The sequence below is a fragment of the Anomaloglossus baeobatrachus genome, chromosome 9 (genome assembly GCF_048569485.1).
Source record: "Anomaloglossus baeobatrachus isolate aAnoBae1 chromosome 9, aAnoBae1.hap1, whole genome shotgun sequence".
Classification (NCBI taxonomy): Eukaryota; Metazoa; Chordata; class Amphibia; order Anura; family Aromobatidae; genus Anomaloglossus; species Anomaloglossus baeobatrachus.
In genome coordinates this window covers 214243391-214266026 of record NC_134361.1, presented here as the reverse complement: position 1 = coordinate 214266026, position 22636 = coordinate 214243391, and the positions used below count along the sequence as shown (strand labels likewise).

The 22636-nt window shown below is 52.7% G+C and overlaps 1 protein-coding gene across 1 annotated transcript; it reads right to left on the bottom strand.

Annotated features, from left to right (window-relative positions):
* Positions 1-934: 934 nt before the first annotated feature.
* MAN1B1 (mannosidase alpha class 1B member 1) lies at positions 935-22584 on the bottom strand. The gene is made up of 13 exons (XM_075324430.1): positions 22343-22584; positions 16525-16633; positions 13711-13856; positions 13492-13613; positions 12274-12383; positions 11865-12050; positions 11474-11622; positions 8970-9158; positions 7179-7369; positions 6960-7080; positions 5284-5481; positions 4808-4939; positions 935-3788 (listed from the first exon to the last, which is right to left on the bottom strand). Exons 1-13 carry the CDS (start codon positions 22457-22459, stop codon positions 3588-3590), a joined length of 1971 nt encoding a protein of 656 aa, XP_075180545.1. The 5' UTR covers positions 22460-22584; the 3' UTR covers positions 935-3587.
* Positions 22585-22636: the final 52 nt, after the last annotated feature.

The following is a 22636-nucleotide window of genomic DNA, read 5'->3' as shown; positions in this document are numbered from 1 at the left end:
ATCACTATGGGGAGATAAGGTATTCACACCAGTGACTATGCAAGGGGAATACATGAAATAGCAGAAACTGCTGTGTGAATACTGACTTGAAAAATCCAATAGCTATATGTAAGAGTGAAAATGTGAAAAATGGAATCTGCATTACTACAGGTACAGGTACAGGTACAGACACAGGGAAAGAGACAGACACAGGGAAAGAGACAGAGGGAAAGAGGGAAAGAGACAGACACAGGGAAAGAGACAGAGGGAAAGAGGGGGAAAGAGACACACAGGGAAAGAGAGGGAAAGAGACAGACAGGGAAAGTGACAGAGATAGATAGACAGACAGGGAAAGAGACAGAGATAGCCAGAGACAGGGAAAGAGATAGAGAGAGACAGAGAGATATGTACAGAGGGGGAGACAGACAGAGAATGGGAGGGAAACAGAGAGACAGTTACTATCCCGGGCGTTAATACATTCTATTTATACATTCTATCCCGGGAATGTTAATACATTCTATTTTGTTAACAACAGTTATTAACCCGGGCGAAGCCAAGTAGTACAGCTAGTATTCCATAAAAGATGAGAAAAAGCAAGTATAAGATGAAGGACGAGATTAAAAAGGTGCCCAAACAGTTCATGCTGCCGTCAGTGACTTTAAATGGTTAAAAATCAGCGATCAGAGCCGTCTCCAATCACTTCTGCTGGGTTAATGTCGCCAGAGCTATCTATAAAACCAATACAATTCTAAATACCCTTAGCCACCACTAGAGGGAGCTCACTGTCACCACTTATTTGTATGAATACTTTGTGTGCTGTGAGCTCCCTCTAGTGGTGGCTGCCGGAAGCTAAAATTGTATTGTTTAACCCTTTGACGGTTAAGAGCTCTGCATTAGGGAAAAACCAGAAGGCCGACGTCCGTAAGGATAATTCAAGAAATCAACACAGGACAGATTAACTCAACGTGATCTTTACTGGAGCCAATGAGAAAACTTTTACAGGCGGTTCAAGAGAACTGTATGTGTACTGGTATATGCAAAATCAAAAATAAAAATATATATATATATAATTGGCAATTATTTCACAGTTTTGCTAAAAATGATGAATGGTCACAGGGAATGGAGCCAGCAGTGGATTTTGGAATGATACGGATTAGACAACTGCATAAAAGGCAACTCCCTCAAACACAGCAGCCTTGGAAATCCCTCCCTTTGTAAATAAGGGAAGTCCCCAGTCATGACCCGTACAGTGTTTTGCACTCCTATTAACCCTATGGAATGACAGCCTGCAGTACCCACCACCACCACCGGTGTCACTAGTGAGCACAAGGTGTGACGCTTCCATGTTTAACCAACAGGGGGAGAAGTATTATTTTTATATATTCCTTATTGGCCCAAGAGGAAGGCGCGAAGCCTGTAAACGAGGAGTTAATATATACATATGCACATATATACAATAAATCACCCAAATACGTCACCCCTCACCCAAATAAACAATCTCTCTCTATATATACAGATAATAAATGTGAATATATTAGAAGACCCCTCTCATAACGGATAAAGCCGGACCCCCGTCATCCTTCTATGGGGCGCAGTGACTATCTCCTGAATTGCACTTTACCAGTAATGGCCACTTTGGTTAATGAGGAGTAATCTGGGGGCAGATAGACCCTGATTGGACCCCCCCAGTCCATCCTCTGCAGCCCCCAGCTGCAATACATAATGGACTGTGTACACATTGCCTCCCATAGCGTCAGTATTGGGGGTCTCACATTGGTTTGGCTCAGTACATAAGTAACATCATCCCCAAACTTACAAAATGGGGTCCTCATTTATTTACCACGTCCCCCAAAAAAGCGTCTAAAGTATCCAGCTTCCCCGCATATGACATTTTGGGCGCTACTGTCCCTTTAAATCAGTGGACTATTCCCCGTCCAGTACTATCCATAAAAGGGTTTGGACGCCCCATCTTTTGCCCCCCGTATTTACACGTCACAGCTATAGTGGGATTTAGTCACAGTGTTCCCCAGAAATCGAGCGGGACGGCTTCCTGGCCTGACAAATACGCAAACTTGGGGGGGGGGGGGGGGGGGGAGTTTGCCAAAAGCTCATTTCTTAAATGTCGTCATTCCTGAGTTATAAAATGAAAAAAAGAAAAAAAAAAAAAGTTTTACCGATCAGTGGATGTTACAAAAGGTCCAGAATTCAGCCCTAATATTTATAAGGCAATTTTATAGGGGTCAGAGCTCTAAATCCCCTATACACAGCCACAGAGACACATACCACCACTAGGGGGAGCTCCCTGTATACAGAGATACATGATAAGATCCTGTCTGCAGCCACCACTAGGGGGAGCGCCCTGTATACAGAGATACATGATAAGATCCTGTCTGCAGCCACCACTAGGGGGAGCTCCCTGTATACAGAGATACATGATAAGATCCTGTCTGCAGCCACCACTAGGGGGAGCTCCCTGTATACAGAGATACATGATAAGATCCTGTCTGCAGCCACCACTAGAGGGAGCTCCCTGTATACAGAGATACATGATAAGATCCTGTCTGCAGTCACCACTAGGGGGAGCTCCCTGTATACAGAGATACATGATAAGATCCTGTCTGCAGCCACCACTAGGGGGAGCTCCCTGTATACAGAGATACATGATAAGATCCTGTCTGCAGTCACTACTAGGGGGAGCTCCCTGTATACAGAGATACATGATAAGATTCTGTCTGCAGCCACCACTAGGGGGAGCTCCCTGTATACAGAGATACATGATAAGATCCTGCCTGCAGCCACCACTAGGGGGAGCTCCCTGTATACAGAGATACATGATAAGATCCTGTCTGCAGCCACCACTAGGGGGAGCTCCCTGTATACAGAAATACATGATAAGATCCTGTCTGCAGCCACCACTAGGGGGGGCTCCCTGTATACAGAGATACATGATAAGATCCTGTCTGCAGCCACCACTAGGGGGATCTCATTGTATGAGTTTTGTACATCTCCCACTGAACTCAATAACAGCAAGCTCCCTCTAGTGGTGACAGCAAGAAGACAGAATTTTATTTAAATTTTATCTTTTTTTAATCTTTTTTAACTGTACATTTTTAACAATTTTTTTTAACATTGTATACTTGCATTATAAATATTTTTTTTTTATTTTTTACCTCTACAAAAGCTGTGTAAAGGGGATTAGGAAAGAAAAAAAAAAATAGAAAAAAAAATAGAAAAAAAAAAAAAGATTTGGACCCATTTGGAACATCAACCGATAGGTAAAGGGGAAAGAAAAAACAAAAAACACAAGTGGACGTCAGACATTGCCTTCTGCACCCGACGCTCCCCGGCTGTCTCTGTGGAAGGTCCAGGCTCAGTCCTGAGTGGGTTTTGGCAGTTCCTATCCTCGCCCTTTACATGTCGCTGATGGCAGTTACCGAGAACCTACAGACCTTAAAATCCAAAAAAACAGCGCTCGAACAGTCAGACTGCTCGGAGCAGGCCTGCTGTGTACAGCATGGTGGATGAAGACCTTCATTAGCAGCCAAGGAGGACGACTGTCTTGCCGAGACCGGCGCCGTGTTCCCCTCCGCGCCGTGTTCCCCTCCGTGCTAGGAGGACCAGACCGGTAAGGGGTGCGCCTCCGTATTAAAGACAAACTTGTCCAGATTCAGCATATCCACGTCATCGGAAAAAAGGAGGAACATGTATTTAAGGGTCTCCCCCAGGAAGAAACTCTCCATCTTGTCCCGTGGCTCGGGGTTCGTGGCGCTCTGGACGTTGTTGATGGACGAGTAACCGCCAGATTCAACCTGAAAAAAAGTATATTAAAAGGGATTAGAAATTTTTTTTCCCAAATTCTGGATTTCTTCTAAACAACAGTGCCACCCCTTCTACAGGTTATGCCTGGTACTTCAGCTCAACAGTGCCACCCCTTCTACAGGATATACCTGGTACTGCAGCTCAACAGTGCCACCCCTTCTACAGGTTATACCCGGTACTGCAGCTCAACAGTGCCACCCCTTCTACAGGTTATGCCCGGTACTGCAGCTCAACAGTGCCACTCATTCTACAGGTAATGCCCGGTACTGCAGCTCAACAGTGCCACCCCTTCTACAGGTTATACCTGGTACTGCAGCTCAACAGTGCCACCCCTTCTACAGGTTATGCCCGGTACTGCAGCTCAACAGTGCCACCCCTTCTACAGGTTATGCCCGGTACTGCAGCTCAACAGTGCCACCCCTTCTACAGGTTATACCTGGTACTGCAGCTCAACAGTGCCACCCCTTCTACAGGTTATACCTGGTACTGCAGCTCAACAGTGCCACTCCTTGTACAGGTTATACCCGGTACTGCAGCTCAACAGTGCCACCCCTTCTACAGGATATGCCCGGTACTGCAGCTCAACAGTGCCACCCCTTCTACAGGTTATACCCGGTACTGCAGCTCAACAGTGCCACCCCTACTACAGGATATGCCCGGTACTGCAGCTCAACAGTGCCACCCCTTCTACAGGTTATACCCGGTACTGCACCTCAACAGTGCCACCCCTTCTACAGGATATACCTAATACTGCAGCTCAACAGTGCCACCCCTTCTACAGGGTATACCCGGTACTGCAGCTCAGCTACATTGATGTCAACTGATGCAATACCAGACACAACCAAATGGCAAGGATGGCGCCATTTTTGGAAGGAACCATGTTTTTCTATCCCTGGACCTCTTTAATCTTCGCCCAGAGGATCACGATGTGCTCATATCAGAGTCAGTATTAACCTCTCTGGTTCTGGTATTTTCGTTACATTGTGTCAGCGCAGTGTCTATACGTTACCCGTGTGTATTTATTGAAGCTCTGCAGAATCTCCCAGCCCCAATCCTGATACTTTGTGTCCCCGGTGAAGCGGTACAGGTAGAAGAGGCTTTCCACGGTCTCCGGCCGCAGGAGGTTGTGTCTGTCCGCAGGCTGCAGAGGAACCAGAAGGGGTTAAAACACTTAAAGGGGAGGTCCTATACGCAGGACGGGGGATAAATGTATGATCGCTGTCAGGACCAGTCCCAAGAATGGGGTCTACAATCTCCCTTATGACGAGCGGTAGTGAGCATGTGCGACCACTGTGTATAGAAGTGGTAGTCGCACACGCTCACTGCTGCTCCATCCACACGGGACCCTTACTCTCGGGATCAGCGGACGGCCCCCCATTGTCATCTATCTGGTTGGTTGGTGATAAATGTCTTTTGGGGTCATATACTGGGGTCATCTATAGTGGGGGAGCAGAGATGATATCACGAGGAGGGGCAGGAACGCACCTTAACATCAATGTCCTTACTCCCCTTTGCGGCGTGCAGGGAGAAATGCGAGATCTCGGGGCTCAGACCGGTCTCCATCTGCTTGTACATCTGATAACAGGTCTCCATCAGGGCCCCGGCCATCTCCATGTGGTCACCGGTGATCCCATTATGGGCCCCCAAGGCCAATGTCCCGGGGAGGAAGCAGACCAGATGATCCTACAGTAGAGAGGAAGAGATCATTAAGGGGGCTTCGCCTTATATCTCCAGGAGCGTCCCACTCCCCTGCCTGCGGGGTTCCTAGTCGCTGCGTGAAGGATGCTCCCCTGGCTGCGGGTTTCCTACTTGCTGGGCGAGGGATGCTCTCCTGCCTGAAAATTTCCCACTTGCTGGGCGAGGGATGCTCCCCTTCCTGCGGGTTTCCTACGGGTTTCCTACTTGCTGGGCGAGGGATGTTCCCCTGCCTGTGGGTTTCCTACTTGCTGGGCAAGGGATGCTCCCTTGCCTGTGGGTTTACTACTTGCTGGGCAAGGGGTTCTCACCTGCCTGCAAATTTCCCACTTGCTGGACGAAGGATGCTCCCCTGCCTGCGGGTTTCCTACCTGCTGGGCGAGGGATGCTCCCTTGCCTGTGGGTTTCCTACTTGCTGGGCAAGGGATGCTCCCTTGCCTGTGGGTTTCCTACTTACTGGGCGAGGGATGCTCCCCTGCCTGTGGGTTTCCTACTTTTTGGGCGAGGGATGCTCCCCTGCCTGTGGGGTTTCCTACTTGCTGGGTGAGGGATGCTCCCCTGCCTGTGGGGTTTCCTACTTGCTGGGTGAGGGATGTTCCCTTGCCTGTGGGGTTTCCTACTTGCTGGGTGAGGGATGTTCCCTTGCCTGTGGGGTTTCCTACTTGCTGGGTGAGGGATGTTCCCTTGCCTGTGGGTTTCCTACTTGCTGGGTAAGGGATGCTTCCCTGCCTGCGGGTTTCCTACTTGCAGGACGACAGATTCTAACCTGCCTGTGGGTTTCCTACTTGCTGGGCGAGGGATGCTCCCCTGCCTGCGGGTTTCCTACTTGCTGGGTAAGGGATGCTTCCCTGCCTGCGGGTTTCCTACTTGCTGGGCGAGGGAAGCTCCCCTGCGTGCAGGTTTCCTACTTTTTGGGCGAGGGATGCTCCCCTGCCTGTGGGGTTTCCTACTTGCTGGGTGAGGGATGTTCCCTTGCCTGTGGGTCTCCTACTTGCTGGGTAAGGGATGCTTCCCTGCCTGTGGGTTTCCTACTTGCAGGACGACAGATTCTAACCTGCCTGTCGGTTTCCTACTTTTTGGGCGAGGGATGCTCCCCTGCCTGCGGGTTTCCTACTTTTTGGGCGAAGGATGCTCCCCTGCCTGCGGGTTTCCTACTTGCAGGATGAGGAGTGCGCTCTTCCATACTTTGCAGTCCCCTTTCCATGGCGGATGCTCTCCTCGGACGCTGGAGCAGAAGTAATGCACCACAGTCTATGTAGGTCACATGAATGCGGCCACGATGTCACCGCTTTATTGGGAAATCGATGCTCATGACCCTAATATGATCGGACAAGAACGGCGGAGACGCCATTGACGTCTGGACTGGGGTTATGTCAGCGCTGCCATTGTGCCCGTCCTCGTCCGTGCAGCACCACCGTCCCCAACAACTCATATCAGTTCCACAAAGGGTTAATAAGGGTCCTCACCATTTTGGGGCTGAAGTGCCCGTGAGACAGTTCCCCAATGAACGTCAGTCTGTTCGGCTCAGATTTACGCAGCAAGTTCTTCTTGACGCCTTCCATGGCCTGAATGTAATCCTCCAAGAACCTGCGAGAGACACAGAGGGGGGGCAGTGACGCTGCCGGGAACATTACCGGGGGGCTATTAAGGAGGCGAGAGACCCCCTAATATGTGCAGGAACTTACGAGGCTTCTTTTTTGCCGCTCTGAATCCATTGCTTGAGCAAATACTCGTAGTAGCTGTCAGCTCTGGCGCCGAGGGTGAAGACGCCAAGATGGCTGAACTGCCCGCTGTTGGTGTTGATGAACATGGGCACCAGGCCGTCGCGCTTCCCCGGCAGAGTGTGGACGTGCTGCGTCACCTGATCCACCACTTTCTGCAAGAAAATGATTTTATGTATTATATATCCACAAAAAGCGGGGCATTAACTTCTTTCCAACATGGGACGTTCCAATAAACTGTGCATGGAACGAGCTCAGGAGCTGAGCCCGCGCCACAAGGAGCAGGTACCAGCTGAGCGATACAGCCGGCACGAGCCTCTAACGGCAGCGATGGGAGCCAGCTCAGATTATTGCTATTTAACCATTTACTGTATTTTTCGGATTATAAGACGCACGTGAGGGGTGAGTGTTAAAATCTGAATGCACCTAACTGGAAGGTGGTGGAAAGGGGTCGCAGGAGGAAGGAGCTGTGCTGGGGCCTGTGTGGCAACGTCGGCGGCCTGTCCTGGGACCACTGTGGCAACGTCGGCGGCCTGCGCTGGGACCACTGTGGCAACGTCGGCGGCCTGCGCTGGGACCACTGTGGCAACGTCGGCGGCCTGCGCTGGGACCACTGTGGCAACGTCGGCGGCCTGTGCTGGGGCCTGTGTGGCGGCGGCGGTCTGTGCTGGGGCCTGTGTGGCGGCGGCGGCCTGTGCTGGGGCCTGTGTGGCGGCGGCGGCCTGTGCTGGGGCCTGTGTGGCGGCGGCCTGTGCTGGGGCCTGTGTGGCGGCGGCGGCCTGTGCTGGGGCCTGTGTGGCGGCGGCGGCCTGTGCTGGGGCCTGTGTGGCGGCCTGTGTTGGGGCCTGTGTGGGGGCGGCGGCCTGTGCTGGGGCCTGTGTGGCGGCGGCGAGCTGTGCTGGGGCCTGTGTGGCGGCGGCGAGCTGTGCTGGGGCCTGTGTGGTGGCGGCGGCCTGTGCTGGGGCCTGTGTGGCGGCGGCGGCCTGTGCAGGGGCCTGTGTGGTGGTGGCGGCCTGTGCAGGGGCCTGTGTGGTGGTGGCGGCCTGTGCAGGGGCCTGTGTGGTGGTGGCGGCGGCGGCCTGTATTGAAGCCTGTGTGGCGGCGGCCTGTGCTGGGGCCTGTGTGGCGGCGGCAGCCTGTGCTGGGGCCTGTGCTCTTGGATCAAGATGTCATCTGCGCACACACCTCCTCCGGCCTATTGATCTCCCAGCAACGGACTTAAGGAAAATAGTGCCCGGAGGTGCCACGTGCACAGATGAGCTCTCGGCTTGTCATTGAGCCAATAGTGCAATCTGCGCATGCGCCATCTCTGGGTGCCATTTCTTTGAAGCCCGCACAGCTGACAGTTTCTGGAAGTTGCCTACTTCACAGCATCTAGGACGCCCTCCACACGCACCATCGCCCCGCTCCACTACTGCCTCTGCCTCCTGTGACCCCGGCTCCACCACCATCCTCAACGGCAAGACACCACCGGATTGTAAGACGCACTTTTTTTTCTCTAGATTTGGGGTGCGTCTTATAAACCGAAAAATACGGTAAATGTGGCGATTGCGTGGCACAACTGTTCTGAGATGGTGGCAGCCGAGGACCTTCAGAGGGAGCCCGTGAATGGTTTCATTCAAAACCACAGCTCATCCTGCAAAAAATAAGCCCCCGCACAGCTCTGTTTATGGGAAGAAAAACCAGAAGTTAGGGGTCTTGGAAGTAGATGAGGAAAAGGAAAAAAAGATGGCGAGTTGGAGCCACGCAGAATACCTTAAACTGCTCGTCCCCCGTCAGTCTGGACAACTCTCTGAACTCCAGCTGGACGCTGGTCACTTCGGCCACCGTGCTGTCGGACGTCCAGCGTGGGGGGTGTGCGGTGCCCCTGCCAATGTTGACGTCGGAGAAAGGCACTTTGGACGGGGTGTTGAAGGCAGGGAGCAGGCGAGTGCCAATGTCTTTCTGGGGACACAAAAGGAGACGGCAAAAATTTTTAAAAAGTTTTTCTCATTTTTTTGCAAAAGTGTTAAACAGCGATGTCCCCTCCCCCGTATGACCTAGGACCATGATCAAGTATGGAAGATGATGGCTTCAAGCATCCCACGATCAGGACGGGTCAGTAGGAAATTGGGAAGGGCGTGTTGTGCACCACTAGATGTAAGATTCATGTAAGCAGTAGTTAAAGGGAAGGTGTCGAGAAAAAAAAAAAAAAACATTTCAATAACTAAAAAATGTAAAGTAATAATGTTTTGTTTAAATATTATTTGTTTTTAATTGAGCAAAATATAAAAAAAAATTAAGTTTGATATTTTCCACTCTTAAACACTAGGGGGAGCAGCTGCTGAAATCCTACAGAAATCCTACTGTAGAAGTAGCTCAGATTACAGCTGCAGTAAAAGTGGGCGGAGTCTGCTCTTCTGTGTGTGATGTCACCTCCCCCTCCCAATCTGGGTGTTTCCAAAAGGATAAGGGAAGATGAGGTTTAGGGTCACAATGCGGAGCTATTTTGATGGTGACCACAAAGTGATCCTAATGTTTAAAGTGTCACCAAGGACAGCTGCAAAGTGCTCCCCACATAGCGCTCTGCACGCCCCGTACCAGCAATGCTCTGCTGCACGCACGCACGCCCGCCCCCCAGCAATGCTCTGCCGCATGCCTGCCTGCCCCCCAGCAATGCTCTACCGCACGCATGCTCGCCCCCCCAGCAATGCTCTGCCGCACGCACGCCCGCCCCCCAGCAATGCTCTGCCACACGCACGCCCGCCCCTCAGCAATGCTCTGCCGCACGCCCGCCTGCCCCCCAGCAACGTTCTGCCGCACGCCCGCCTGCCCCCCCAGCAATGCTCTACCGCACGCCCGCCTGCCCCCCCAGCAATGCTCTGCCGGATGCACGCCCGCCCCCAGCATTGCTCTGCCGCACGCACGCCCCCCCTAATGCTCTGCTGCACACACGCCCATCCCCCAAATGCTCTACCTCATGCACGCCCCCCCGCAATGCTCTGCCGCACGCACTCTCCCCAGCAATGCTCTGCCGCACGCACTCCCGTCCCCCAGCAATGCTCTGTCGCACGCACTCCCGTCCCCCAGCAATGCTGTCGCACGCACACCCGCCCCAGCAATGCTCTGCCGCACGCACAACCGCCCCCCAGCAATGCTCTGCCGCACGCATGCCCCCCCAATGCTCTGCCTCATGCACGCCCCCAATACTCTGCTGCATGCACGCCCGTCCCCCAGCAATGCTCTGCCGCACGCACGCCTGCCCACCAGCAATGCTCTGCCGCACGCATGCCCCCCAAATGCTCTGCCTCATGCACGCCCCCCAAATGCTCTGCCGCACGCATGCCCCCCAAATGCTCTGCCTCATGCACACCCCCCAATGCTCTGCCTCACGCATGCCCATGTACACTGCTTCTCAGTATACCGCGCTCTGCTGAGCTGAGGAGAGGAGGCCCGAGGTGAGCACACAATTGCGGGGGGAGCGGCAGGGAAGCGGAGGGTAGCGGTGGGGAGACTGGTAGCAGAGAGGCAGCAGCTGGGGGGGGACATAGGGTAGCAGCAGCGGCGGCAGGAGGGTAGCGACAGTGGCCCGACACTCACACATCCCGAACAGGTGACGGGGAAAGAGTAGCACACACCATACGCTGTGAGCTCCACAAAGATGGCGCTGATCTCCATCCTCTGCTGTGATCTGGACAACCCAGGGGGCGCGTCCATTTCACAGCAGACGCCTTCTCTATGTTACAGTATAGGGTTGCAGTCTGACCGCGGTCTTCTATGTCCTGGGCGCTACCACAAAGGAGGTGAGTAACTGTTGTTACACACACCAAATCCAAGATGGCCGCCCCCAGTGCTTCAGTAACACAAGAATTAAATAAAAATTAAAAAAAACAATTAATTTAATTTTGTATTAAAAATACTTGATTTCATAATCACTATTACTAACACAAAAATAAAAAAAAACGCGAGACCTTCCCTTTAAGGGGTTAATTCTAATCACTAATCAAGCAACAGCAATTGTACTGATCCCCTCTGATGCTTGTGGACCAGAAATCCGCAGCGATGCACGTCAGGTGTGGTGAAACTACATCTCCCAGCATTCCCTTCGGCTTCTGGCACTCAGGGCATGCTGGGAGTTGTGGTTCTGCCAAAGCTGCAGATCTCGTCCTGTTTGGGCACCTTGTGATGGCACATTTTACGCTCCGCTGCTCGCGCACAATGGCTGGCGGGGAAGCGGCACATAGAAAGGGCTGCTCCAGATGTAACGGAGCGGGACGTACCGCCTTCTCGAGGAACAGGGGGTCCTGGCTCAGGTGGTAGGTGCTCAGGAGACCCCCCAGGATCCGGATGGTGCTCTCAAACAGGTTGACGTCCACATTTTTATCAAACGTCAGCTTGGTGGCCACCCACTCTCTGGCCTCCTGGAATTCTAGAATGCAAGGAGAAAAAAAAAAAATGTATATTTAAAGGGACAGCGACAGTTTAAAAATAACATTGGAAAGGTGGGGGGCCAATTCCGTGCACTTACGGGGTCACATGCAACAAACCCTCAGCTGTCAGAGGTATCGGGACAGGACTGGTCAATCGGATGTACACGAGAACAAGCAGAAATCTTGCAATCAGTGAATAGAAACGCGAAGCGGGGTGGGGGGTGTGTCTTTACAGTCTCACCTTCTTTCAAGCCGAGGATCCACATGGTGTCCAGGGCGTCTATGAGGGTGAGTCCCAGCCCAAACCACTCGCTGTAGGATTTGGAAATGGGTTTGAGCTCGTCGTGGCCCCAGGCGAACTCCTTGTAGCCCTTCCAGGCGTGTCGGAAAGCCTCGATGACTGCCTCCTGCCGCTCGCTGATGGGGACTGGGGAGGATACAGCAACATGTTATGAAGCAACAAAAACGTTCGGATACTTTGTCAGTCCCTCCATTTTCAGAGTCACTGCTTGCAGTCAGTGAATGGGGACACATAGCTTATATCCAGTGTGCAGCTGAGAGTCACACACTAACACCACCGTGCACTGACAGCAAGCAGAGGTGCTGAGGAGGACTTGTATCGTCATGCACCAAATAAGATGGTTTCCCACCTGGTTCCTTCTCCTCGGGGGCCTCCTGTGGAGGGGGCTTCGTGGGCTCCGGGGCTTTGTGTGGTGAAGGGGCCGACGTCTGGACGGGATCTATCACCGCTCCTCTCCAACTGAAAAAATAGGAGTGTAAGAAAGCGGAGATGTGGAGACTGGGGATGGGTGGACCCGGACTGTAAAAGTAGGATCCGTGCGGCTGCAAACTGCTTCCACAGCCTCCCTGGGCCGCTCATCATTGCTCATACCTATGCACTGCTTTCTCCGCCCACCGGCCAGCCTGGCCTCTGTGATTGGTTGCAGTCAGACACGCCCCCAGACTGTGTGACAGCGTCTGCCTGCAACCAATCACAAGCGCTGTCTGCGGTCAGAATCATGATTCATGAACTAGGAGGGCTCAGGATGAGCAGAGGAGGAAACATCGTGGGCGCAGCTCATACTGAGCCTGCTGCTTCATGAACCAGGAGGGCTCAGGATGAGCAGAGGAAATATCGTGAGAGCAGCTAATCCTGAGCCTCCTGCTTCATGAACCAGGAGGGCTCAGGATGAGCCGAGGATGCTCACCCCTCCCCCCACATCTAGGTGTCTTAGCCCCGTACTCCTGCTTCCATTACTCCATGCCCACGTGGACTTTTAAAAAGAATGTTTATTCTAAACCAGGGGTGCATTTTGAACACACACCCCCATTACATGAAAATTACGTCATACCTGGAAGGAACCCGTACATTCTAGCATCTACCATCATTTTTAGTGCATGATCTAGACGCATGCAGCTCCGGAAGTGAATGTGTGACCTGGAAGCAGCGACCCGCCATGACACGGAGCTTGCGCTCCTATCCCCCCATCCCTTCCACCAACATTTTTAATCCCCGGATTCTGGTTCCCATAAAATAATGGTAACCGAATTCCGGTAAATAAATAAATAAATAAATTTCTGCGATTTTTCAAGACCCCTGCTTGCTGTCAAATGATAACTGGAGCCTATGTCCCGCCCTCGTCCTGCGCCTGAGCTGACGGACATGATACTAAGCACCAGTGTGGATTATCTACACCGATACACTGTAACAAACTGCAGCGAGAGCAGGAAAGGGTTTACATTCACCAACAGCAAATAGAGATCCTAACTGCAGCAGGTCAATGGCGGAGCGCTTAAAGGGCCATACACTACCTAATATCAGCAGCATAGTTATGGCTCGGCCCCGCTTCTGCGGGTTTTTCCGCTACCTGATGACCGGCTGCTGGTTATCCGCCTCGTCCGGTCTCTGCTCATTATCTTCCACCTTTTGGCTCTTGCTGGGGGGCGGCTGGAGGTTTGGTGGTCCGCGCTTGTTTGGTCTCCGAGGCTTCTATATAAAAATAAAAAAAAAATACAAAACAAAAAATATATAGCGAGACCCCCACGGTGCCCCCAAATCCCCCCCATCCCCAGGATCTCCCCTGTACCGGCAGCTGGGGCGGTGACGGAGGCTTAGGAATGGTGTCATCTGGGTCTTCCGCTTGTTTGGGGGCCGGTAACACGGCTGGGTGCGCGGGGTTAAAGCCGGGGACGTCCCGACCCTCAGTGCCACCTTCTATCTGGCTCGTCAGACCTAAGAACAGACAGCAGTGATTACAGAACGCAGACGACGCATCTCCCCTCACCCACAGCCACGGCCAGAGAAAGCGCCGACCAGGACAGCACCCCGAAAACAAGCAGCCGCCCCCTCCAAAAACTGCTGGACTACTGCACCCAGCAGCACCAGATCTGTGACAGCCGGAACGTACGCAGCCCCATCACTGCACCAACGCCATGTACAGATCCCATATAGAATCTACCCCAGAGCTGCACTCACCATTCTGCTGGTTGAATCACTTTGTACATATATTACATTACTGATCCAGGGTTATCTCCTGTATTATACTCCAGAGCTGCACTCACTATTCTGCTGGTGCAGTCACTGAGTACATACATTACATTACTGATCCTGAGTTACCTCCTGTATAATACTGCAGAGCTGCACTCACTATTCTGCTGGTGCAGTCACTGTGTACATACATTACTGATCCTGAGTTACCTCCTGTATTATACTCCAGAGCTGCACTCACTATTCTGCTGGTGCAGTCACTGAGTACATACATTACTGATCCTGAGTTACCTCCTGTATAATACTGCAGAGCTGCACTCACTATTCTGCTGGTGCAGTCACTGTGTACATACATTACTGATCCTGAGTTACCTCCTGTATTATACTCCAGAGCTGCACTCACTATTCTGCTGGTGCAGTCACTGTGTACATACATTACATTACTGATCCTGAGTTACCTCCTGTATAATACTGCAGAGCTGCACTCACTATTCTGCTGGTGCAGTCACTGTGTATATACATTACTGATCCCGGGTTACCTCTTGTATTATACTCTAGAGCTGGACTCACTATTCTGCTGGTTGAATCACTTTGTACATATATTACATTACTGATCCAGGGTTATCTCCTGTATTATACTCCAGAGCTGCACTCACTATTCTGCTGGTGCAGTCACTCTGTACCTACCTTACATTATGGATCCTGAGTTACCTCCTGTATAATACTGCAGAGCTGCACTCACTATTCTGCTGGTGCAGTCACTGTGTACACACATTACATTACTGATCCTGAGCTACCTCCTGTATAATACTGCAGAGCTGCACTCACTATTCTGCTGGTGCAGTCACTGTGTACATACATTACTGATCCTGAGTTACCTCCTGTATTATACTCCAGAGCTGCACTCACTATTCTGCTAGTGCAGTCACTGTGTACATATATTACTGATCCTGAGTTACATACTGCATTATACCCCAGAGCTGCACTCCCTATTCTGTTGGTGTAAGCACTGTGTCCAGAGTGCAGTTCTGAAGTATAGTACAAGATAAGTAAGGCATGTATACAGTGAATCCACCAGCAGAATAGTGAGTGCAGCTCTGGAGTAGAATACAAGATATAACTCAGGATCAGTAATGTTATGTATGTGCACAGGGACTGCACCAGCAGAATAGTGAGCGCAGCTCTGGAGTATAATACAGGAGGTAACTCAGGTTCAATAATGTAATGTATGTGCACAGTGACTGCACCAGCAGAATAGTGAGTGCAGCTCTGGAGTATAATACAGGAGGTAACTCAGGATCAGTAAAGTAATGTATGTACACAGTGACTGCACCAGCAGAATAGTGAGTGCAGCTCTGGAGTATAATACAGGAGGTAACTCAGGATTAGTAATGTAATGTTTGTGCACAGTGACTGCACCAGCAGAATAGTGAGTGCAGCTCTGGAGGATAATACTGGATATACCGTATGCACATGATGACTCCAGGCTACAGTTATATACAGTATATATGTGGGATGTATGGATTTCCTGCGGATGTCACTTACTCTTCCAGCTCTAGAGTATAATACAAGAGGTAACCCGGGATCAGTAATGTATATACACAGTGACTGCACCAGCAGAATAGTGAGTGCAGCTCTGCAGTATTATACAGGAGGTAACTCAGGATCAGTAATGTAATGTATGTACACAGTGACTGCACCAGCAGAATAGTGAGTGCAGCTCTGGAGTATAATACAGGAGGTAACTCAGGATCAGTAATGTATGTACACAGTGACTGCACCAGCAGAATAGTGAGTGCAGCTCTGCAGTATTATACAGGAGGTAACTCAGGATCAGTAATGTATGTACTCAGTGACTGCACCAGCAGAATAGTGAGTGCAGCTCTGGAGTATAATACAGGAGGTAACTCAGGATCAGTAATGTATGTACACAGTGACTGCACCAGCAGAATAGTGAGTGCAGCTCTGGAGTAGAATACAAGATATAACTCAGGATCAGTAATGTTATGTATGTGCACAGGGACTGCACCAGCAGAATAGTGAGCGCAGCTCTGGAGTATAATACAGGAGGTAACTCAGGTTCAATAATGTAATGTATGTGCACAGTGAATCCACCAGCAGAATAGTGAGTGCAGCTCTGGAGTAGAATACAAGATATAACTCAGGATCAGTAATGTTATGTATGTGCACAGGGACTGCACCAGCAGAATAGTGAGTGCAGCTCTGGAGTATAATACAGGAGGTAACTCAGGATTAGTAATGTAATGTTTGTGCACAGTGACTGCACCAGCAGAATAGTGAGTGCAGCTCTGGAGGATAATACTGGATATACCGTATGCACATGATGACTCCAGGCTACAGTTATATACAGTATATATGTGGGATGTATGGATTTCCTGCGGATGTCACTTACTCTTCCAGTGCTCGCCCAGGTTGGAGAAGGACACGAGGCCACAGACGGCCAGTAAGGTGCAGAGGAAGAGGATGATGCTGCGCTGCAATCTCGACAGCTGTTTCCATTTCTGCAAAACAAGCCAGGAAACATGGGCTGAGAGGTGCGGAGCGGCAGCCATCACCACCGTACAGCCGCGCCCCTCCCCCAGCCCTAACATGATAATTATTGTCTTTCCATATCGCCAACATATTCCGCAGCACTGTACAAGTGAGCAGAGTATACAGATAATAAAGACAATACAAAGTAACAGATCACAAGTTACAGGAGGAGTGAGGCTCCTGCGGGACACAATAGGTAGAACGTGCTGCCACGTACGGTCCGGCACCATTATAATAAATAGGGTATTTCATATAATGCTGTAGGATCCGTCATCAGCAGGGTATGTGCTGTTACCACGTGCCGCTGTGTGCATGATGGGTGAGGGTCAGATGAATAGGAGGGAACAGATACTGAGAAACGATTAGAGGCGGATAAGTGAGCGTTACATAAGTGAAGTCAAGTATGTCTTAAAGAGCGGTGTTTTTAAATCATATTTACTAATGTGGGGGGTAGTGCATTCCAGAACACTGGTGCAGCACTAAAGAGGTGTAAGGTACAGATTATATAGGATGTTACTGTTAGATCAGTTGCATATCGGAGGGTGGTGGAAAGCTTTGTGGGTGACCGTGATAAGTTTATATTGAGGAACCTCAACAGTAAGAGGAGGAGGCTTAGGACTGAACCCTGAGGAACCCCAACAGTAAGAGGAGGAGGCTTAGGACTGAACCCTGAGGAACCCTAACAGTAAGAGGAAAGGTCCCAAGACTGAACTGTGAGAAATCCCGACAGTAAGAGAAGGGGGCCTAGGACTGAACCCTGAGGAACTCCGACAGTAAGAGGAGGAGGCTTAGGACTGAACCCTGAGGAACTCCGACAGTAAGAGAAGGGGGCCTAGGACTGAACCCTGAGGAACTCCGACAGTAAGAGGAGGAGGCTTAGGACTGAACCCTGAGGAACCCTAACAGTAAGAGGAAAGGTCCCAAGACTGAACTGTGAGAAATCCCGACAGTAAGAGAAGGGGGCCTAGGACTGAACCCTGAGGAACTCCGACAGTAAGAGGAGGAGGCTTAGGACTGAACCCTGAGGAACTCCGACAGTAAGAGAAGGGGGCCTAGGACTGAACCCTGAGGAACTCCGACAGTAAGAGGAGGAGGCTTAGGACTGAACCCTGAGGAACTCCGACAGTAAGAGGAGGAGGCTTAGGACTGAACCCTGAGGAACCCCAACAGTAAGAGAAGGGGGCCTAGGACTGAACCCTGAGGAACTCCGACAGTAAGAGAAGGGGGCCTAGGACTGAACCCTGAGGAACTCCGACAGTAAGACGAGGAGGCTTAGGACTGAACCCTGAGGAACCCCAACAGTAAGAGAAGGGGGCCTAGGACTGAACCCTGAGGAACCCCAACAGTAAGAGGAGGAGGCTTAGGACTGAACCCTGAGGATCTCCGACAGTAAGAGGAGGAGGCTTAGGACTGAACCCTGAGGAACCCTAACAGTAAGAGGAGGAGGCTTAGGACTGAACCCTGAGGAACCCTAACAGTAAGAGAAGGGGCCTAGGACTGAACCTCGAGAGTAAGAGGAGGGTCCCTAGGACCCCTGAGGAACCCCAACAGTAAGATGAGGGGGCCTAGGACTGAGCCCTGAGGAAACCCAACAGTAAGAGAAAGGGTCCTAGGACTGAACCCTGACAGTAAGAGGAAGGGTCCTAGGACTGAACCCTGACAGTAAGAGGAAGGGTCCTAGGACTGAACCCTGACAGTAAGAGGAAGGGTCCTAGGACTGAACCCTGACAGTAAGAGGAAGGGTCCTAGGACTGAACCCTGACAGTAAGAGGAAGGGTCCTAGGACTGAACCCTGACAGTAAGAGGAAGGGTCCTAGGACTGAACCCTGACAGTAAGAGGAAGGGTCCTAGGACTGAACCCTGACAGTAAGAGGAAGGGTCCTAGGACTGAACCCTGACAGTAAGAGGAAGGGTCCTAGGACTGAACCCTGACAGTAAGAGGAAGGGTCCTAGGACTGAACCCTGACAGTAAGAGGAAGGGTCCTAGGACTGAACCCTGACAGTAAGAGGAAGGGTCCTAGGACTGAACCTACTGCGATCCCCTTGCATGACACTCGGCTCGTGCTGGCAGTACAGCAGAGCCGAGTGTCATGCGTGTGTCCTTGCTACTGAGGTCCGTTCGTGCGAGCAGACCTCAGCTGCGGGGGGCGGGCCGGCACTCAGGAGGGGAGGGAGGGATTTCTCTCCCTCTCTCCTCCATAGCCGGCTATTGCCATTCTCGCACTGCACTGGCAGTACACCGGTGTACCGCGAGTACAGTGCGATTTTTCTCTCGCCCCATTCACTTGAATGGGTGCGAGAGAAAGAGTCTCGGATTACAATGCATGCTGCGATTGTTTTCTCGGTCCGATTAGGGCTGAGAAAATAATCGCTCATGTGCGCTGACACACAGGCTAGAATTGGTCCGCGTGGAATGCGATGTTTTATCGCACTCCACTCGCACAGATTTTCTCGCCGTGTGGCTTAGGCCTAAGAGGAAGGGTCCTAGGACTGAACCTTGAGGAACCCCGACAGTAAAAGGAGGGGCCCTAGGACTGAACCCCAAGGAAACCTGACAGGAGGAGGGGCCCTAGGACTGAACCTCGAGAGTAAGAGGAGGGTCCCTAGGACCCCTGAGGAACCTTGACAGTAAGAGAAGGAGGCCTAGGACTGCACTCTGAGGAACCCCAACAGTAAGAAAGGGGGGCTAGGACTGAACCTTAGGAACCCAGACAGTAAAAGGAAAGGACCTAGGACTAAGCCCTGAGAAACTCTGACAGTAGGAGGAGAGGGCCTGAGTCCCGAGGAACCTCGGCAGTAAGAGGAGGGTGCCTAGGACTGAGCCCTGAGGAACCCCAACAGTAAGAGGAGTGGGCCTAGGACTGAGCCCTGAGGAACCCAGACAGCAGGAGGAGTGGGTCTAGGACTGAGCCCTGAGGAACCCCGACAGTAAGAGGAGTGGGTCTAGGACTGAGCCCTGAGGAACCCCGACAGTAAGAGGAGTGGGCCTAGGACTGAGCCCTGAGGAACCCCGACAGTAGGAGAGTGCCTAGGACTGAACCCTGAGGAACCCCGACAGTAGGAGGAGGGGGCATAGGACTGAGCCCTGATTCCTGAGCCCTGATTCCTCTGACAGAAAGAAGAGGGGGGCCTAGGACTGAACCTTGAGGAACCCCGACAGTAAGAGGAGGGGGCCTAGGACTGAACCTTGAGGAACCCCGACAGTAAGAGGAGGATGCCGAGGACTGACTAGTGTTACAGCGTCGCAGTATGTGGGGGTGGGGGGGGCTGGGTTGCTGGGGTGTCACAGAACTGAGGGGTCTCTAGAGTCCAGTAATAAATCTTAATAATGAATCTTTATTTCTATAGCGCCAACACATTCCGCAGCGCCTTACAATTCAGAAGGATCATACACATACAACTAACAGTTACGGTATATAAGATACTATAATTACAGCAAAAAAGACAACCCTGCTCGTGAGAGCTTACAATCTACAATGAGGGGGGGGGGGGGGGCAAGGTACAAGTGCATGTTCACAATGACAATCCAGCCATCTCAAGGAAATGGGGGATAGATAACGGATGCCTGGACCAGTCCAAAACGTTGAGATGCTTTTGGATGCGGTGGAGTTTGATGGAGATTTATGTTCTGAGAAGTTGTAGAGGGACTGTGTGAATTTAATACGATTAGGGAGTGGGATAGGCCACCCTAAAAAGATGCGTTTTTAGGGAGTGTCTGAAGCTGAGTAAGTTGTGATTATGCCTAGCTTCTTGGGGTAAAGCGTTCCAGAGGATTGGTGCAGCTCGGGAGAAATCTTGGATCCGGGAGTGGGAGGTTCGGATTAGTGTGGATGTTAGTCAAAAGTTGTTTGCAGAGTGAAGAGAACAGGTGGGGTGATAGACAGAGAGGAGGAGGAGGAGATGTAGGGGGGTGCAGAACTGTGGAGAGGACGGGTATGTGATAGACAGATGAGGAGGAGATGTAGGGGGGTGCAGAACTGTGGAGAGGACGGGTAGGTGATAGACAGATGAGAAGGTGATGTAGGGGAGTGCAGCACTGTTGAGAGGACGAGTAGGTGATAGATAGAGATGAGGGTGGAGATGTAGGGGGTGCAGAACTGTGGAGAGGACGGGTAGGGGATAGACAGATGAGGAGGTGATGTAGGGGAGTGCAGCACTGTGGAGAGGACGGGTAGGTGATAGACAGATGAGGAGGAGATGTAGGGGGGTGCAGCACTGTGGAGAGGACGGGTATGAGATAGACAGATGAGGAGATGTAGGGGGGTGCAGCACTGTGGAGAGGATGAGTAGGTGATAGAAAGAGAGGAGTGTGGAGATGTAGGGGGTGCAGCACTGTAGAGAGGATGAGTAGGTGATAGAAAGAGAGGAGTGTGGAGATGTAGGGGGTGCAGCACTGTAGAGAGGACGGGTAGGTGATAGAGAGGAGGGTGGAGATGTAGGGGGGTGCCGCACTATGGAGAGATTTGTGGGTGAGAACAAGCAGTTTGAATTGGATCCAGTGATATATGGGCAGCCAGTGCAATGACTGGCACAGCGCAGAGGCATCCGAGTAAGATAGGTGACCCCGGCTGCTGCAGTAGGGATGGTGTGGAGAGGGGAAGTCTAGTTAGAGTTACAGAATCACAGTATTGGGGGGCCACTGTTGCTGCTGTACTGGGGGATATTGAGGGCGGTTTAAGGGTCTATGGGGACCAGTGTGTAAGTATTGCGGAGGGTCTCTGGAGGGGGCGCAGCGCTCACGGCGAGGGTCTCCGGAGGGGGCGCAGCGCTCACGGCGAGGGTCTCCGGGGGTGGGCGCAGCGCTCACGGCGAGGGTCTCCGGGGGTGGGCGCAGCGCTCACGGCGAGGGTCTCCGGGGGTGGGCGCAGCGCTCACGGCGAGGGTCTCCGGGGGTGGGCGCAGCGCTCACGGCGAGGGTCTCCGGGGGTGGGCGCAGCGCTCACGGCGAGGGTCTCCGGGGGTGGGCGCAGCGCTCACGGCGAGGGTCTCCGGGGGTGGGCGCAGCGCTCACGGCGAGGGTCTCCGGGGGTGGGCGCAGCGCTCACGGCGAGGGTCTCCGGGGGTGGGCGCAGCGCTCACGGCGAGGGTCTCCGGGGGTGGGCGCAGCGCTCACGGCGAGGGTCTCCGGGGGCGAGGGTCTCCGCAGCGCTCACGGCGAGGGTCTCCGGGGGTCGGCGCAGCGCTCACAGCGAGGGTCGGCGCAGCGCTCACAGCGAGGGTCGGCGCAGCGCTCACAGCGAGGGTCGGCGCAGCGCTCACAGCGAGGGTCGGCGCAGCGCTCACAGCGAGGGTCGGCGCAGCGCTCACAGCGAGGGTCGGCGCAGCGCTCACAGCGAGGGTCGGCGCAGCGCTCACAGCGAGGGTCGGCGCAGCGCTCACAGCGAGGGTCGGCGCAGCGCTCACAGCGAGGGTCTCTGGGGGTCCCAGTCCTCAGGGTGAGGGTCTCTGGGGGTCCCAGTCCTCAGGGTGAGGGTCTCTGGGGGTCCCAGTCCTCAGGGTGAGGATCTCTGGGGGTCGCAGTATGGTGGGTCTCTTGTCTCCCTCCATCCTCTGCACACAGTGCAGGTCACAGGACTCCACAGAGCAGATGGGGCCACAATCCCCTGATAATGTCACGGGTGGGTGTGGGCTCAGTAACCCCCTCCCCCAGTAACAGGTGTCATTAACCCCCTCCTCACCCGCCAGCACGACCTCCGCCTCCAGCTCTTGCTGTTGTTGTAGCCGCCGCTGCCGTCCGGGTGGATGAGGGTGACGGACATGAAGTCCCGGCGCTGCGGAGAGTACATGGCGGACATGCTCTACCCTCTCCCCATGCCAAACTTCCCCGGAGAAGGAGGAGCAACTCTAGGGAGGAGCGGCAACTACAGCCCGGGGCTGCGGCCTACCCCGCCATGTAAACAAGCTGACAAGTGCCATGCGGGGGTCACTGCGCATGCGCGGCGCCAGCACGGAGGCCTCCAGCGACCAACTGT

Excerpts from the sequence above, each read along its gene's own strand:
- MAN1B1 (XM_075324430.1), bottom strand. The coding sequence starts at position 22,459 with ATGTCCGCCATGTACTCTCCGCAGCGCCGGGACTTCATGTCCGTCACC. Across the intron at positions 16,634-22,342 it reads GGCGGAGGTCGTGCTGGCGG|AAATGGAAACAGCTGTCGAG; the intron begins GTGAGGAGGGGG and ends CTTGTTTTGCAG. Across the intron at positions 7,370-8,969 it reads CGGGGGACGAGCAGTTTAAG|AAAGTGGTGGATCAGGTGAC; the intron begins GTATTCTGCGTG and ends ATTTTCTTGCAG.